The 17,767-nt window shown below is 32.4% G+C and overlaps 4 protein-coding genes across 4 annotated transcripts; 2 read left to right on the forward strand and 2 right to left on the reverse strand.

Moving 5' to 3' along the window:
• Positions 1–2,836: 2,836 nt before the first annotated feature.
• PHYBLDRAFT_11269 (hypothetical protein) lies at positions 2,837–4,439 on the forward strand (the record flags this gene model as incomplete). Its single annotated transcript, XM_018428304.1, has 4 exons — positions 2,837–2,919; positions 3,038–3,564; positions 3,727–4,170; positions 4,321–4,439. Coding segments are annotated over 4 exons (1,173 nt in total), but the record flags the coding sequence as incomplete, so codon positions are not given.
• Positions 4,440–8,367: 3,928 nt separating this feature from the next.
• PHYBLDRAFT_71148 (hypothetical protein) lies at positions 8,368–9,892 on the reverse strand (the record flags this gene model as incomplete). Its single annotated transcript, XM_018442414.1, has 3 exons — positions 8,368–8,535; positions 8,605–8,615; positions 8,950–9,892. 3 exons carry the CDS (start codon positions 9,890–9,892, stop codon positions 8,368–8,370), a joined length of 1,122 nt encoding a protein of 373 aa, XP_018284308.1.
• A 3,194-nt stretch (positions 9,893–13,086) lies between these two features.
• PHYBLDRAFT_90638 (hypothetical protein) lies at positions 13,087–14,202 on the reverse strand (the record flags this gene model as incomplete). The annotated part of the gene is made up of 4 exons (XM_018443759.1): positions 13,087–13,438; positions 13,517–13,605; positions 13,705–13,839; positions 13,912–14,202. Coding segments are annotated over 4 exons (867 nt in total), but the record flags the coding sequence as incomplete, so codon positions are not given.
• A 1,513-nt stretch (positions 14,203–15,715) lies between these two features.
• Positions 15,716–17,666, forward strand: PHYBLDRAFT_128589 (hypothetical protein). The gene is made up of 5 exons (XM_018429226.1): positions 15,716–15,809; positions 16,039–16,158; positions 16,326–16,495; positions 16,864–16,992; positions 17,152–17,666. The coding sequence occupies exons 1-5, from the start codon at positions 15,767–15,769 to the stop codon at positions 17,257–17,259; spliced, it is 570 nt and encodes a 189-aa protein (XP_018284310.1). The 5' UTR covers positions 15,716–15,766; the 3' UTR covers positions 17,260–17,666.
• Positions 17,667–17,767: the final 101 nt, after the last annotated feature.

Consider the following 17,767-nt stretch of genomic DNA (forward strand, 5'->3'; position numbering starts at 1 on the left):
GAAATCCAACCTAAACTAAATCACCAGGCATTATCCGATTAAGAAGAAAAATTAATAATATCAACAACGGGTACATATATATATAAAATAAACCGAGGGGGAGGGTAATTAACTTTATGTTAAAGAGGGCATGCACTTGGTAAGAACGCTCTTTATATTTAGTTACTAGAGCTTGTATATTTAGTACAGTCTTTTGGGATCTTCATTTCATTTCTTTTTATACAAAAGCTTAGTAAATACATAAAGGTATATTTCAAAGTAACAACTGCCAAGAAACACCTGTCTAGACTTCTTTGAGCCAAGTATACCTATATATGTGTATGTGTATGTATACAATTTTAAGCTTTTGTTAAGAGAAATAGATTTCTGGATAAACAGAAAATGCCCATGTTTGATAATTTGTCCAGACACTGTGGCATCAGAAATAGACAATAGTTGTATTCTATTTGGTTTAGTTTCTTGGTTTGTTTTATTTCATTAGTACCTAGTACTGAAATCATACGATTTTGTATTTCTTTATGACTAATCTACCTCATCTTTCTATGCACACCTGTTTGCTTGAGCATGCACCCACCTGCATTACTGTGTATATATGTAAGTACATACATACGTACATACATACGTACATACATAGTTGACAATATTTAAGACTTGTTTTACTTTAATTGCAGTTAAAATTTAAGGCTGTTTATACAGTATACTCACAGGAGAACGCATAAGATTTGTATTTATTCAGAAGAAAATTACGGGTTCATTAAAGTGAATTGGGTAATAGTATCATTATAAATTGACTACGCAAAAACACACACACACACACACATATATACATATATTATATTTAAAAACGAAATTATTGAAACAACCTTGTATTTATGACTGTAATTCTACGCCACACTTTTACTCGTAAATACATTTTACACCCCACAGCGCACTGCCCGCGTACAACTTTGAAAATCAAGTATTATACTCTAAATACAATACAATAATTGGTTGGAAGCAAATTAAATATTATCTCGGTTGTACCAAAAGTTACATGAGTACATACATAAGTATATATATAGTCATTCTAGCTAATAAAATCCAGTTTGCCTATTGTTTGTCAAGTTTTTATTATTAGTGATGCTGCTATTGATGATAGTATTATATTCTGGTATATTCATGCAATCACGTACAAGAATATCGGTTAATTGTTTTCAAAACATTCCTACTTACACCCTTAGAATGGTTGTTACAAATGACTATAAGAATCTTTGGAAGGATTATATATTATATATTATAACAACCTTTACCACATAAAAAAAAGCTAAAATTTTCTCAATGAAATCAATGTTTGGCTTTAGTTGGGACCTATACCAAAAAACTTAAAAGGTCCTACCTATATAATAGCTATGTACATCCAAAATAAATGAGCAAATGCACTTTCAACACCTGTAGTATAGATTTTGTCTTTGTTTTTTAGTTGTACAAAAAGCCTACAATAATAATACTATACATTTTATCCGTATTAGTATTATCAGTATAAGCCTACCAAGTTAGCTATGAAGGGTTCGATAATACAATAGAAATCTTACTGATATTAATAACAACAATTCAAGAGCTAATTATGGACTTTCAAACTAATTTGGTTTTTGAAGCATTTAAGTATAATTAAGCAAGACTACACACTGTATCTTTAATGAGAAAGATTCACATATATACATATATTGATAAGCCAATTTTTTTTTAAAAAAATCTCTTAAGACTATTTCTTGCCCTTTAATCATATCAAATAGACCCCACCCTTCCATTTAAAGCAGTGTTTTTTTGTTCTAATTATTGTGGGTTTAAGGGACAGCTATAATAAATACAAATCAACCGAGTACATTAGTAAAAGGGGCTAAAAACTTGGAAAGAATAAATCTCAATTTTATGCTCTTCTTTTTTTTTGCTTCTTCTTCATCTTTTATTGCAGAAAAGTTATAACGTGCTGAGCAGATAATACTAATAATAAAGACTTTTACTATGATACAATACATGCATATCTGAATTTGCTTATATGTGCTATAAAATGTAATTTATGACTGCGATAAATGTGTCGCCTCCATTCTTGTACTTATGAATCAAGCAAGACCAGTGATCCCTTGATTTAGGGTACAAAATACATCTAACCTCGCCTTTAATATACCATATCTCTACAAGGATATACATATATATATATATACATAAGCTTATATTATATTCCATCATCTCTCTTTTATTCTTCTCATTCGAGTCTGAGAAATAAAGACGTATTGTTGAGTGAATCATCCCAGAAAAAGGTAGTACTAAGCCTATTCATATATCGTCATAAAAACCTGATTTAACTATAGAGTTTTTGTGATGTAATGGGCTATTCCTAGAATTAAGTAGGGAGTAATATGTGCCTGCAGCTTCGTACAGTAATAAGCTTAACCTGACACCTTGGAAAACATGAAACCCTAAAGATTCCTTTGTATATCCTTAATCATACACTGATATTAAATATATATACAAAAAATTAAATAAGAAAGAAGAAAATATGTCGATATATAAGTCCAATCGCACATTTCCTGGTCTTGTACTGTTTTTTTCCCATCTTTTGTTTCCTTTTTTCTTTTTTCTTTTAAGAAAATAATAATACACGATGAATTCAAGCTACAAGCCTAACAACTCTAGTCTTGATGAAATTAGTATTTTGAAAGCAAATCGAACAACCGGTACAAGTACAGCAATAGACACACACAAAGCTACCGCAAAAATATACGACAAAGATTCTTATGACAGCCCAATTTCACCGAACCCAATAACTACAGACGAAGAACGACAAAATTCGGTTCCTACAGGAACAGCATCAACTGGAAAAGCATTATTTATGCTTTTGAAAGCCTTTGTTGGTACAGGCGTAATCTTTTTACCCGGATCGTGAGTGCATATATCCACCTATGTGTGTATATATAATTCTTTTATAATAAACATAAAAGAATCCAAAAGAGAGAGATAAAACGTATATATCTACAGGTGTTTATATTTATTGTTTTAGATTCGTATCTGGCGGGCTTGTGTTTTCTATCATTCTATTGATATTTATTGCTGCAATATGTCTTGTTGCTTTTCAAATATTGATTATTGCACAGCAAAAGACCGGAGGCTCTTACGGTGATGTAGCAGAAGTCCTGTACGGTCCATGGCTTCGATACATTGTATTCTTTTTCCTCTGTTTGTCACAGATGGGCTTTGTTGCCTCGTATTTGATATTTATTTCTCAGAACCTTGGCTTTGTGGCCAATAGTCTGTCGCATTGTACTTCTACGGTTGACAGCAAGTATTACATCTGGGTGGCAATTGCATTTATTGTTCCTATCACTTGGGTACGAAAGATGGAACGTCTCTCGTGGGCAGCCATCATTGCCGACGTTTTTATCCTTTTCGGGTTGATTTGCGTGATTTACTTTTGTGCAGATCAGATCGCCCGCAATGGCTCTGGTCCAAATATCCTCACAATAAACTCAAAGGATTTTGGGCTTATGATCGGTACTGCTGTATTTTCCTTTGAAGGAATTGGAATGGGTAAGTAAGTAGAAAGAAGAAGACAGGGTAATAAACCATATCAATGTGTATATGTATCTGCACACACACACACACACACACACATCTTCTATATCTTTCAATAAGTTATACAACTAATTGTTTTTACTTTGTTTCATTTATTTTATTTTATTTTATTTTTAGTGGTTCCTATAATTGAAAGCATGCGCGAGCCAAAGAAATTTTCTATGGTTTTAAATATCGGTATAGCAATTGTCACTTGTGTATTTGTTCTGATTGGAACACTTGGCTATGTTGCTTATGGAGAGCACACTCAAGCAAATGTGACTTCAAATCTACCGGCCGGTCCGCTCTCCATCACTGTCCAGTTTCTCTACGCATGTGCCATTGTTCTAACTTCTCCTTTTATGCTCTACCCTGCCATAAACATAATCGAATACTGCGTTTTTGGGGACGGGCACAGTCGAAGCAAAAGCCTGAAATTGAAATGGGAAAAAAACTTTGTTCGATCTCTGGTGGCTATTGTCTGTGCAGCTGTCAGTTTTGGAGTTGGGTCTGAAGGGTTGAACAAATTTGTTTCTCTTGTTGGCTCACTCGCTTGTATGCCCCTGTGCTTCATTATTCCTGGTAAGTTTTTTTTTGGGGGCTTTGTATACTTTGGAAAAGGAGGTAGCTATTTACTAACATAGTAATTGTGTTATATATATATATATATATATGTATTTAAATAAATGAATAAATAACCATATAATATATATATTTTTTCAAAAAAAAAAGGAATGTTTCACTATAAAGTTACTGATGACTACAGAAAGAAGATTGGCGATGTTATCCTTGCCGTGTGGGGTTTTGGTATCCTGATATATACTCTTTATGTAAATATTAATTCATGGATTTACCCAGGTCCAGCATCAGTTTTAGAAAAAGTTTGTACCTATTAAAAGAAGGATATACTAATGCAAAGAAAATAACACTGCAATAATATCACAAAAACTATTTATACAAAGTGTATACTGGACCCTCTTACTATCTAACATTTATTTTACTTATTTTTCTTGAAATTCAGAAAATATGTATATAATTTAATAAAAGCTAAAATGCTCGAGATATATACGAGCTTCTTAACTCAAACAGTCTGCTCATTATATTTAGACAACGCATAATCATCCGACCTGATGTATATGATAGTAACTATTGAGATTTTATATCAAGAACTATTTCTTGCTCTAAAGAAATCCAGACTTTGAAATGCTTTTTTTTTTCAATTAAAAAATTAATATTTAGTATACAACATCAGAAGTAGTGGTAGCAGTAATAACAGTGTTAATAGTAACGAGGTGAATATTTAGAAGAAGCTACTATAAATTTGGCAGCTACCCTAACAACCAATCAATTAAAGAAAGAATACTTGTGTGTGTTTATGTAAAAAAAAATGTTTATCTGATGCCGTCAATAAAACCCGGAATTTAGTTTTAGACAATTGATTGGTCATATTATTGTTTCTACCTCCACTTGAGTTTGATGATCTGAGATTCTTAGATGATGAACAAAGAAAAAATTGACTTTTGACTATACATGTCCAACAAGATAGCAAATAGAGTTGAAAGGAAATGCAAGAAAGAAAATGTGGTTCATATCAACTCAAATAAAAAGTAAAGTAATTGTGGTGAATTAAATTGTATTCACCCAGTACAAAATTGGATCTACATAAGTTTTCAACTAGGCAGTCAGTTAGTCAGATTCCAAGGACTTTATAAAGTAAAGAAGAAAGTTTACATTGAGAAATTTTAATACAACTGCATATTATATTAAGATTATTATTATTACTTTTAATATCGTCTACATAATATTTAATACAATGTAATAAAATAAATTTTGAAAACTAACAATTGATCATTTCTTCCTTTTAAGTAAAAGTTAGATCTATTAAAAAAGGTACAATAAAGACAAAGAAGCTTAATGAAGGAAGAAGAAGGAGAATAAGAAACAAGCTCGTAAACTACTCGACCATCTAAGTACATCACAGGGCTTTCGCTTATTATGCTCAACTCTCTAAACAATTCAATGATAATTGGATCAAGATTAATTTAATTGAATTGAATTGAATTGAATTGAAGTATCTCTAATAATTTAACGAGGTAGCCTGTATAATCGATCATTAAGGCAAGCAACTTCTCTTTCATTCTCTCTTATTATCATTATAAGTATTGTTTTTTTTTTTGGTTTTAAAAAAGCTAGTCAAAATTCCAAATATACCAATACAACTACCAACCGAGTTTTATACCTTTCAAATTTGATATCAAACCAACTCTATATATTCACTTGCTGGTAGCAACCAATACAAGAGAGTCATCAATTCCAATTGTTGACTTCATTGATTGATTACTTAATTACTTGATTAATTTATTAGTTTGAAGATGTATTAAGGTTTATATATAGTTTCTTTGTAACATGATCAAATTTGGCGCAGGTACAAGATAAAATCAGAGAACAATATATTAAATTGGCTAGTATATATGACATGATGTTTATTTCTTGTTTGCTTGGAATATTTATTTTAAAATCAGTGTTACTTCTACTAGATTGTACTGCATTGTACTGTACTGTGCCATACTTTGTAAACCAGTATCGGATTATAAGTCTTATATATCTATATTACAAAATTACTTATTTTTTTTTTAATTGCTTGGCAAATATATACAAATGACTTCCCCCAAAAAACAGTCAGTGATAATAATCAATTATGAAGTAAAGAGGCACTTTATTGCTACACAGACTGTAAAAAATAATAATTAAAATAGATTTGTAGCTTTACAAGAATCTTTACCGAAAATGCATAAAAGCGTATATTATAATCTCGTTGTAATCACCACTATTAGTAAAAGAAGAAGTTATTAAAATGTTCTTATTACATTCTGAAAGCAAACAATATTCTCGGGAAGGCAAAGTCGTAATTTCATGCCATACTCCACATTAAATAATATATATATGTATATATATTAAAAATAATAGAATAATATTATTGACCTTTTCTGATGCCACACTTTCTGGACAGATTCTCAAACATAGGTATTTTCCGCTTATTCAGAAATCTAGCTTCACTTAGCAAAAGCTTAAAATTGTATATAGACATCCATCCACACACTCATACATACATATACATATACATTTGTGTATATATTTTAATAAAATTAGTCTAGATATGTGTGTTTGTCAATTGGTACCTTAAGATATAGGTTTGTCTATTTAATATGCTCTTGTCTATAAAGGAAACAAAACCAAAAACCAAAAGACAGTTATGCATAGACAAGTTCTCGTACCCAAATACTAATAGCAACATTACCAAGTATTTATTCGTTTAACAAGAGGTAATTACTTCACCCCCTCTTTTCTTCGCCTTGCTTTCCTTCCATTCCATTCTCCCCCTACCCTTGCCCCCAGTTTATTTTATACACATATACCCGTTGTTGATATTATTAATTTTTCTTCTGAATCGAATAATTCCCGATGATTTAGCTTGGTTTGGGCTTCCTTTTTGTTCTTCTTTCGTACTTCCTCTTTTCGGTCTATAATAACAAGGCCCAGAACATGCTTTGTTCCAAGAAACCAAAGGAAAAAGGAGAAGCCATTTCCTTTGTTATTTTTGCTGTTTTTTGCTGTTTTTTTTTTAGGAGAAACAAAAACCAAAAACCTCCCCAGAATTCTTCAATGTTAGAGGAGATGAAATATAAAAGAGAAATCTAAACAATTTCATCAAGGTTGATAAATAATAATCTGCATATATATATATATATATTGCTTCTTTACCATCAACTACTTGTAAAACCTTTTTCCTATATATGTTTGCAAGAGCTTTATATTCTTATACCATCTCTTGCTTCTTGTTTTATAACCACAAACATCAAGCCTTTTGTAAAAGTTAAAAGGACCAATATTTACGCGTATTAATATGGTAGAATTCAGTTCTTACAAAAAATTAACATAGAAAAGGAAAAAAGAAGCAAATAAGCAAATGGTTGGTAAAGTAAATGTGCAGTGACTAATACCAGTTCTACCTCTTATCCTTATCTTCATCTTCTTTAAAACTCACAAGAGCACATTTACAAGGCTTGAAAGGAATGCTAGTAATATATTCCAATTGGCTCCCTTTTTTCTATTTTTCTTTATTTCTTCCAATGTTTTGTCAAAATACAGTTAAATATCACCCCATAGAAGAAAACACATTATCTATGGGAATCTAAGAAAAACCAAATATATATATCATATTAAATCTGTAAAATGGTAATGAAAATCCAGGGCAACCCTCACACTAAAGGAAGCCAAAACATTCCTTAATCTTTTCTGGCCATACAAAGAGAGAGAGAGAGAAAGCGCGAAATTGTTAAAAATATTATGTGCTACATTCTGATGTACTATGCTGTAATATGCTTTTCTGTGTTGTGTTTCCTTGGTCTTAAAAGAAAAACTCCCCCTTCTCTTTCGCTTTGAAATATCTCCAAACAAAATATATCTCTGGCGTGTCAAAAGAAAGCTCACAAGGGGTGCAGGTCATCACATATTCAAAACCCTGTATTCCACGCATATTGTTTCTGTTTGTTTCTGTTTGTTTCTGTTTGTTTCCTTTCATTTCCTTTCGCTTCTTTTACTTTGCTTTCCTCTCTGGTTGCCTGTATGTATGAAGAGATTTTTATTGAATCTCCTTGTTTTCAACTATTTTATACTTGAACATATTCAATGAGTTCATGATACTTTATTCTAATATCATCTACAAGCTAAGCGTAAAACGAATGCGTGTGTACCTATGTATCTATGTATATATAAAAATCACTCATGTGCAAAAGAACAATAAACGTAAGAATCAGAAGCATTATAGGAATAAAGGTCTCCGATGTCAAGTACAGTGATGAAACATTTGTGTTTAGCCTGACCTGTTCTTGATCCAACCCTTGTTTTGTATGTGCGTCCCACGTGGCAAGATAAGAATGACCTATCCTATAACAAAATTTACCAAAAGAACAAATACGGCAGTCAGCCATTGTACTGTATTTTATTGCATTTTACTTGTACATGTACTATTTGTTATTTGAGAATTGAAGAAGAGTTGATCTCCATCCTGATCATTGTTTCTTTTCATTTTGTTTAGAAATATCTCAAGGTATTTTTTTTTACAAGGTTAAAATGATTTTTGTATGTATAAAGATATATGAATTGATGGTTATATTTCTGTACGCTAGTGTATACACAGAGCGCTGAGAAAAGTGGTATATATGTATATGTGTGTGTGGGTGGGTGAAGGTGTTTAGATATAGATATCTGTATATACAATTGAGAAGAAATCTATTCTTCATCTTTAGAATTTTTTTTTGGTGTTTGGTTTAAATAGAAGTGAAGCTTGTGTGTATTAACGTTGCAATTTCTTCCAAGATGGCCACCTGCTGTTGTCTTCTCCGGTCAATCGTGAAGCCTGATTGTCAAGTATGGGCTGTAGATCTGTTCGAAAGAGAGAGAGTTTTATGCGTTTGAGCATAGATTTTGGCTGGGTAGTTAAGAGGGGTTGGTCAAGAACACAGCCATCCATTAGAGACATACTTCGACGGGAATTTGGCTTGAGCCTAGATATTCTGCCACCTAAGGTCAGCATAGGAAAGGAAAGAGATCGCTGGTGCTGCTGCTGCAGCTGATGAGGATGAGGTTTGGGATTAGAATTAGAATTAGGGTGAGAATTAGGTTTTGTGTGGGTAGATATTTCTGAATGTGAATATGAATATGAATATGAATATTGTGATTGTGATTTTGATTGTGATTTTGATTTTGATTGTAGTGAGTCTGGTGAATTTGGTTCCAGTAGCCAGGGAATAAAGGAATTTGTTCGCATGAGCTCTAGGATGTAGTTGGAAGCAGGCGTGAATATGCTAGGATGGTAGTTGTTCTGGTCCAGTTGGTCGAGAAGTTTCAGGCGGATCTCACATGGGATGTTTATTTCGTGTGGTGCGTCCGAGGTGATATACATGGATACTATAGCATGGCACTGTGCCTCCATTAATGTACCCGTGAGCGAGGTCGGAAGGGTGTCAAGGGAACTTTCCGTATTTTGCGCCACCGAATCGTCATCCGAGTCCGTAACAGCGGTACTGGTACTGGTACTGGTACTGGCAGTGGTAATTTTCTCCATGCTTGAGCGAGAGACATGGGTTGTATAGCACTCGACAGCGAGCCAAAACGATAGGTTTTCAAGACAATATGTGTGCTGCAAGTAGGCAGCAAAGGCTCTAAATTCCCCACCTCTGGTGTCACACAAAACCGCCTCGAGAGTGAGTAAAGGAGAGAGTGTGGGATGAGATATGGACATTTGATAAAAGAAATTGATCAAATAGATAATCAAGGATATATATATATATATATATATATATTGGTTGACAATGGAAATGATAGGTATAAAAGTAGCCAATTAAAATATGGATAATATTAAGGGGCGATAAAAAAAACCAAAAAGAAACAAGAAAAGGAAGAAGAAGAAGAATGAATAAATGAAATAAGGTAAACCGTAGGTTTATGTCTTTTGCTCGCCCGCAATTTTTTTTTTTAAAAAAAAAGGAAATCTAGTTTTGAAGTGTGTAGGTCATAAGGATTCTATCGAAACGTTTCCGATAAGTTCAAATCCAGTTTTCATTAGACATTTTAACCAGAGAAATTTATATAAGGAATTATAGCCTGTATTTTTTTTTACAACTGGATAGCCAAGTCGTTTGGCTTTATCAATTTTATTTTTCTCCCACCTCTCCTTCTTCTCATTGGCTAGATAAATGAAAGAATGAAAGGTTTTGATAGATGAATAACAACAGTTATAATTTTTACATAATAGAGATAGAGAAATTTATGCACACATGTATATAGTTTTGTACATTTATTGATATAAAAGGAGGAAAGCAAAAGAGAAAAAAAGAAGTAGTAGAGAGGAGGAGAGGATCTGTTTAAATAAGACAGCAAGAGGTTAAATGTTTTCCGTGTTTAGAAACGAGTTTATCGCACGTTGTGCTGAAAGACCCTGTTTTCTTTGATTTGATTTCATCTAATTCATTTCTGGGATTACCAAGGATATATTAATGAATTAACATGCTATTCAAACAAAACACTCTACATTCTACATTCTTTATCTTATAAAGAAAGTGGTGGGAGTAACTGCTATAAGAATACAAAAAATAGATCTTTATTTATTTATTCAAATATTATTTTGCGTTTTTTTTTTGTTTGTTTCTTTTTCATCTTTCGTAGATAAATGAAAATGCGTGTTTTTATGTAGCATAAGTTGCGAAGATACTCATATATGTGCGGCATAGATATGTGATACGTAGCATTGTGGATCGAGATTTTTCTCGTAACTTCCAAGAAAAAAAAAAAGGAAGAAGTTGAAAAAATGCGCTAGTCTAAAAATAAAAGAGAAAAAAAAAAAAGAAAACCTTGTATTAATGGCGCAAATCATCGCTAAAATAATTAAGCTCCTGATAACAAAAAAGAAACCACATGGCGAACACAAAATAAATAAATTTATTCCCCCTTTTTTTTTTTTTTTTTATTTGTGTCTACATTGCGAACAATTAATTGTGGTCGATGTTTTAAAAACAAATTGCGCTATTTAAATAAAATATTATCGTATTTCTTGGCTATTCGTATTTTTTTTTTTAAAAACTACTAAAAGTGCAACTGGATACACTCCATGACAATGTTGTGGTATTTGATGATATGAAGAATTGTATGCGTCAGAAATTTATTTAAATTATAAATTGAAGTCTACTACTAATTCTGAACCATATCTGCAATCTCCAAGTAACGTCAATTTGACTTTTTTTTTTTTGCTTTGCTTTTGGACAATCATTTTTCTTTAACTATCGCTATTTAATTTTGTACAATCGCCGATATTATAATTAAATACCAGTGCTAGATTTACCAGCCGCACCGTATATGTAAATTGATTAAGAGTTCTAAAAAAGAAAAAAAAAAATACACAGCATTTATAAACGGTAATAAAGATTTGGCCAATGACAAACCAGTTGAAATGGTTTATCACAGACAAAAAAAAATTACCATTAAGTGTTGTTATTCTCTATGTGGTCTTTATATCTCTTTTGTTCTGTAGATAATTATTTGGGTGGTTTAGTGTTGGAAATCAAGGGGAGGTTGTCCAATTCTATTAGCTTGCTTTCTTTTTTCTTTAATAGTCTATTTTTATTATTCGCTCTATATTTTTAAAAGATCTACAGACTTTAGATTTATAACCAAAGGCTATATCAAACCTGGATTTAACTGATTGTATCAAAATGCATTTTAGTATTCACTAGATTTTATTGCGCATATTGCTGTCGATAATCAAATAAATAAATAAATAAATAAAAAAGAGAAAACAAACAAACAAGCATCTATGTATATATGCATGTGTATACATTATCAAAGAGATGATTGGGATAGTCCATTTACTCACTAGTCTTTAAATGTATATATATATATGGATAGTTCTTTTGTGTGCATTGTAACATTGTAGCATTGTATTTTTATTTAAATAAAGAAAATAAAGAACACTTTTATAAGGATTCCTTATTATTTTTATCAGTCTAAATGTTTTTGGTAATAGTATAGAAAAAACCAAATGAGATTAAGAGCAGGGGGGGAAATACAAAGATTCTTTGGTTGTCTTTCTTATATATATATATAATAATATAATAATATAAAATAAAATAAATATAATACAGAATTTGTGAATAAAAGTAAAGGTCTAAAGGGTTTGTGAATGTAAGTAAATTTAGGAATAATGTATATGAATGTATGTAAGTAAGTAAGTATGTAAGTAAGTATGTAAAGGAAGAGAATGCGTTTTCTCAGTAGAGATTACCAATATAATAAATATACAAAATATAAAATAAAATAAAATTGAGGATAATTAGACTTGGTGACATGTTGAATGGTGCCACTAAGGAATATCAACTTTCTTGTAACTTTTTTTTTGTACGTGTGAGAGAAAGTGCGTTTGTTTGTGTGTGTCACTGTCATTGAATCTTTTTTTTTCTCTCTCTCTCTCTCTTTGTCTATTTTCTATCTATCTATCTATCTAAATCTTTGTCTATATGGGTGAATTCTATATAATGAATTAGTTGTTAAGAGAGAGAGAGAAAGAAACGAAATACTGTTTGGATTTGGTGTTGATGATTATTGGTGTCTTTGTTGTTGAAGATGTAATTGTAATTTTTGAGTTTTGTGATGGCACCACGTCTCGATTCTCATGGCAAAAGTGGGGTCATCAGGTGGTGTGACAGGAAGGACGAGGTTTTTTGAGAGGGGAGATTGTGGTAGGTGTTGTGGGGACAGTGACGGTGATAATGGCGATGTCGATACTGGTGATAATGGTGAAGGAGGTAGTAATACCTTTTCGTCTGTATCTATTGAGGTACTATTGCAGACCAAGCACTCTTCTAGAGATTCAAATGACTCTGTATCCATCGTAGTAGCCGTGGTAGTCATAGTGGTTGTGGTTGTAGTCTTTATCTTCATCTTTAGATTGTCCCACTGGCGCCGGTTAGATTTAAGGGTGTCGACTAGTACAGTAGCGGCTGGTAATAGACCAGCAATTGCTTCGAAATAAGGCTTTACTACAAAGTCACCAAATCCCAGGCTGATGTCGGCCTGGCTGGACAGGTCTCGATCCATCCCAGGTGACACCGGCAAGCCCGCTCTCCTTTCGGCGTCTCCCTGGCGAAAGAATTCCTGGACAATGAGATCCGACCATTGTTTGGCAATGGGCCAGGGGCGCACTGTATTGCTTATGTCTGCAGCATGCAGAAGCACACGGCACAGACCTTGACGGTCGTCCCTGTCCATCATTGTGATTTCGAGACTATTGCTATTGCTATTCGTATTAATTGTCTTTGGCTTTGGCTTTGGCTTTGAGTTTTGGTTTGTTTTGGTCATGGCACTTTTGAGCCACGAGGTCTGCTGTTGTAGCTGCTCATGGTACACCATGTCGGTGGACAGAATCAGTCGCTCGATACGTTCCACCATCGAAACCTGTTTGGACTTTGATTGGAATATTGATGTGGATGTGGATGTGGATGTGGAGGGCGATGGCGATGGAGATAGTGGTGGAGATAGGGGTGGTGTAGACTGAGCCGATACGTGTTTTAATAAATCGTGTTTGGTGAGTAGACGACGAGTGATGTCTATCGAATAAGATTCGAGAACTGAAATGTTCTTGTACTGTGCGGCCAGATCAGTCTTGAAGCCGACCTGGTAAGTATTATTGTATCCTGGCTATATTTATATATATATTTGTATAATTAAAATTAAATATATATATATATATTTGATATGGTATAAACTTACGTGACCAACATCGTGGCAGAGAGTTGCAAGAAGGAGAGACGTGGTGTCGAGAGCGGATAGATGTACTAACGCGCCGAGATCTGTCAAGAGGTAGTACAGCATGATCACGACATCTGCCGCATGATAGAAGGAGTGGTATGGTGCATCTACATAGGCTGCGTATACATCTACAAAGAAGTCCAAGAGGCTAGAGTGGCAGGTAGCAAGTGTTTCAAGTATGCCAAGACGTTGGAAGATAGCCAACAGCAGGCCCAGGACGTCCGTGCGACTGAGATCTAACACATTGAGCTCTGGTGTGATGCGTGGGCCATTATTGTCCGACCATCGAATCAGTGCCTAAGCCAAAAGCAGAAAAAGAAAAAAGAAGAGAGGACAGGAACAGGATTAAGAATAGGATTAGGATAAATAAATAAATAAGATTGACGTGAGTACAAAAATTGACAAAATAGAATTAGACTTGAAAATTGAAATTGAAATAGAAAGGGAAAGAAAGGCAGAGAAATGAAGAGAACTAGAGAGAACCAAAGAGAAAATTCAATAATATTATTATTTTTACCTGTTCAATATTCAATAGTTCTTGTTCAGAGAGTGAATTGTGCTTGAGTATAAGCATATTTGAAAGATCTTCAAAACAGAAAAATATAACATTAAGATTAGAATGACAGCTAGAATGGGAGGTAAATGATATTTAATTGTTTAATTCAATTGCACACACACACACACACACACACAAGAGGAGAAGATCTGGAGGGATATTGAAGAGAAATAGTGTTGTCGATCTTTAGGGAGAAAGAAGTTCAAAGATAAAGAAGTATATAAAAGGAGAAAAGAAAAGGAAAGGAAAGAAAGAAAGAATACAAATATTTAAGATGTAAAGAAAATTAGTGGGGATTAAATAGACTTTTTTTTTTTAAAAAAAAAAAAAAAAAAAGAAAATTCACACACAATACTCTTTTAATAACTACCATTCCAATACCCTTTCAATCGACACACACACAATAGACGGACAATTATTGACACAGGACCTTGTTTTGTTCCTTTTACTTTATTCAATTCACTTGATCCTTTTCTTCCTCTATTAAACATCTTTATTATTTGAGCTATTGATGTGACTTGATTTGCTTGACGTCAGTTATCCCATCTCTGGGTAGGTTTATTCTAAAATGATTTTATATTTATATATAGAAACAATTCATTCACCTCTTTAGATCCTACACAAATAAAGAAGATCCAGACATTTCATTTCATTTCCTATACTATACTCTAATATACTGTAATATAATATAAATAAATTCAAAATGACGATGTAATGGTAAATCTATATTCGTATCACCAATTCTTTTTTTTTCTTTCAATTATATACGTGTGTGTACTTTAAAGTAACATATTTTTGATCTAAAATAATTATTTATTTAAATAATTCATATGATCCATTTATTCATTCGTTCGTTCATCATATAATATACAATCATTTGACTATCTATTGGCCAAGTCAACTCTACATATTCTTACATATCTTGGCTATATATATATATATATATATATATATTTTAGATAAAAATAAAAATAAAAAAAAAGACAACTCTTGATCGACCTTGATGATTTCTAGATTACTTTTTTTTTACTCCTTATATAATTAAATATACATACATTATTATTTTTTAAATAACCGCTGATTCAGGCACATCTTATGTTTGTCCAATCACACAAGATTGTGACATCACAACACGTCGCCGTTTTAAAATGATACGCTCTACTCTCTTACTTGGATCGCGTGTCTTTTTCCCTCTCTTCTCTTGTTCGAATTTATATCCTTTACATTTCATATATAATATATATAATATATATATATTAAATGTTCATCATCAACTGGTTTTATGACGTACTTTCATCTCTTGGTACAGTAAATTAAAAGAGACAAAAAAAAACAACAATAATACACACGCATCTACACATGCAGACATGCACATACATAAACCTAGCGTTTTATAAGTGTAGTGTAGTGTAGTGTAGTTGTTATATATATATATATACATTATTTAATAGATTATGTCATCAAGTAATTATAATTTAACAATTACTTGTTTCTTTTTCTATATATATATATATATATATTTTTAAAAAAAGGTCTTTTGAACAAGAATGCCAAGATTCTTTTCTTGGGTCTCGACAATGCTGGCAAGACTACTCTTTTGCACATGTTGAAGAACGATCGCCTGGCTACTCTCCAACCCACTCTCCATCCTAGTAAGCTTCTTCTTCTTCTTTTTTCTTTCTTTTTTTTTTTTAAGAAAAAAAATTAGATTACCAATCTATCATCTCATCAACATACATATATAATCTTGAATAACTTTAATTAATAATGTGAATATTAAATGTAAATGTAAATTTAATCTAATATATGTATATGATAGCTTCTGAGGAACTCGCTATTGGTAACGTAAAGTTCACCACTCATGATCTCGGAGGCCACGTCCAAGCACGTAGATTGTGGCGTGATTACTTCCCCGACGCGTCTGGTATCGTCTTCCTTGTCGATGCTGCTGACCACTCTAGATTCCAAGAGTCCAAGGCTGAACTTGATGTAATGTGTATACATAGTTTATCTATTTATATTTAGCTATTTGCTTGGTCGAAAGAAATAAGAAGAAAAAAAAAAGAGGCAAAAATATAGATATAGATAGATATATTGGGGGGTGAATCTGGAAGGAATGTGATGTGATGTGATGGGTTTTGGGGTAGATTGTAAGGTGGTTTTTCTTTATCACACCAAAAAAAAATTATATATATATATAAAATGATAGGGTAACAAGAATATAAGAACAACATCAAACAAAAATAAGAATGTATATCTATCTAGCAAACACATGCTTCTGTTATTCACGTGCTATTCTGTATTTTCTTTTGCTTTTTTGCTTTTTTACTTTCTTGTGATGTGCTGTATATATATAGGCTCTGTTGGCTATTGAACAGCTTTCAAAAATTCCATTCCTGGTCCTCGGTAACAAGATCGATGCCCCTGGTGCTGTCAGCGATGAAATTTTGAGACAGGAGTTGGGTTTGTACCAGACTACTGGCAAGGTAAACAACCAAAGAATAATATAATTCCAAGCATACACACAATACAAAAAAAGAGAGAGAAAGGAAATAATGTCAAGTAGTGACTTTATGTGAAATGAATTGTCTTTTTATTTTTCTTTCTGTGTACTTATATACATTTTTCTCTCTCTTTTATTATAGGGTAAGGTCCCATTGAAGGATATCCGCCCCATTGAGTTGTTTATGTGCTCTGTGGTTATGAGACAAGGTTACGGCGATGGTTTCCGTTGGTTGTCACAATATGTATAAATATTCATTTATATTTATATAATTGTGTGGGAAAAAGGCTTAAAAACAAAAAACAAAAAACAAAACAAGAAAATAATAGGAGAAGTAAAGGTGATTTAGTAACAATTAGTAGTAGTAATGGTAGTAGTATTGGTTGTAGCAGGAAATTGCTGGTGTTCATTTGTTTGTTAGTTTGTTGGGTGTATGTGTGTGTTTTTTTTGATTGTCATATTATTAGTAGTAGTAACTATTATGTGACTTTTACTGATATTTGCTTTTGTGTGCATGCTGTTTTTTTTTATAAAGAAAAAGAAAAGAAAAAAAAAAGATATATATATATATATTATATATATAAAAGATGTATACAAAAAGAAAACAACGAATGTGAATATTCTATACACGCCTTTAAAAATGTATTGTTATTTAATAATCTGCTGATTGAATTTATATATAATGTGTGTGTGTGTTGCCTGGTGATAAAGATGGTGATGGTTTCGTAGTGATGGTTACGGTAATACTGTTGTCAAGG

This window comes from Phycomyces blakesleeanus (assembly GCF_001638985.1).
Source record: "Phycomyces blakesleeanus NRRL 1555(-) unplaced genomic scaffold PHYBLscaffold_37, whole genome shotgun sequence".
Taxonomy (NCBI): domain Eukaryota; kingdom Fungi; phylum Mucoromycota; class Mucoromycetes; order Mucorales; family Phycomycetaceae; genus Phycomyces; species Phycomyces blakesleeanus.

Excerpts from the sequence above, each read along its gene's own strand:
- PHYBLDRAFT_128589 (XM_018429226.1), top strand. The coding sequence starts at position 15,767 with ATGTTCATCATCAACTGGTTTTATGACGTACTTTCATCTCTTG. Across the intron at positions 16,159-16,325 it reads CCAACCCACTCTCCATCCTA|CTTCTGAGGAACTCGCTATT; the intron begins GTAAGCTTCTTC and ends TGTATATGATAG. Across the intron at positions 16,993-17,151 it reads TGTACCAGACTACTGGCAAG|GGTAAGGTCCCATTGAAGGA; the intron begins GTAAACAACCAA and ends CTTTTATTATAG.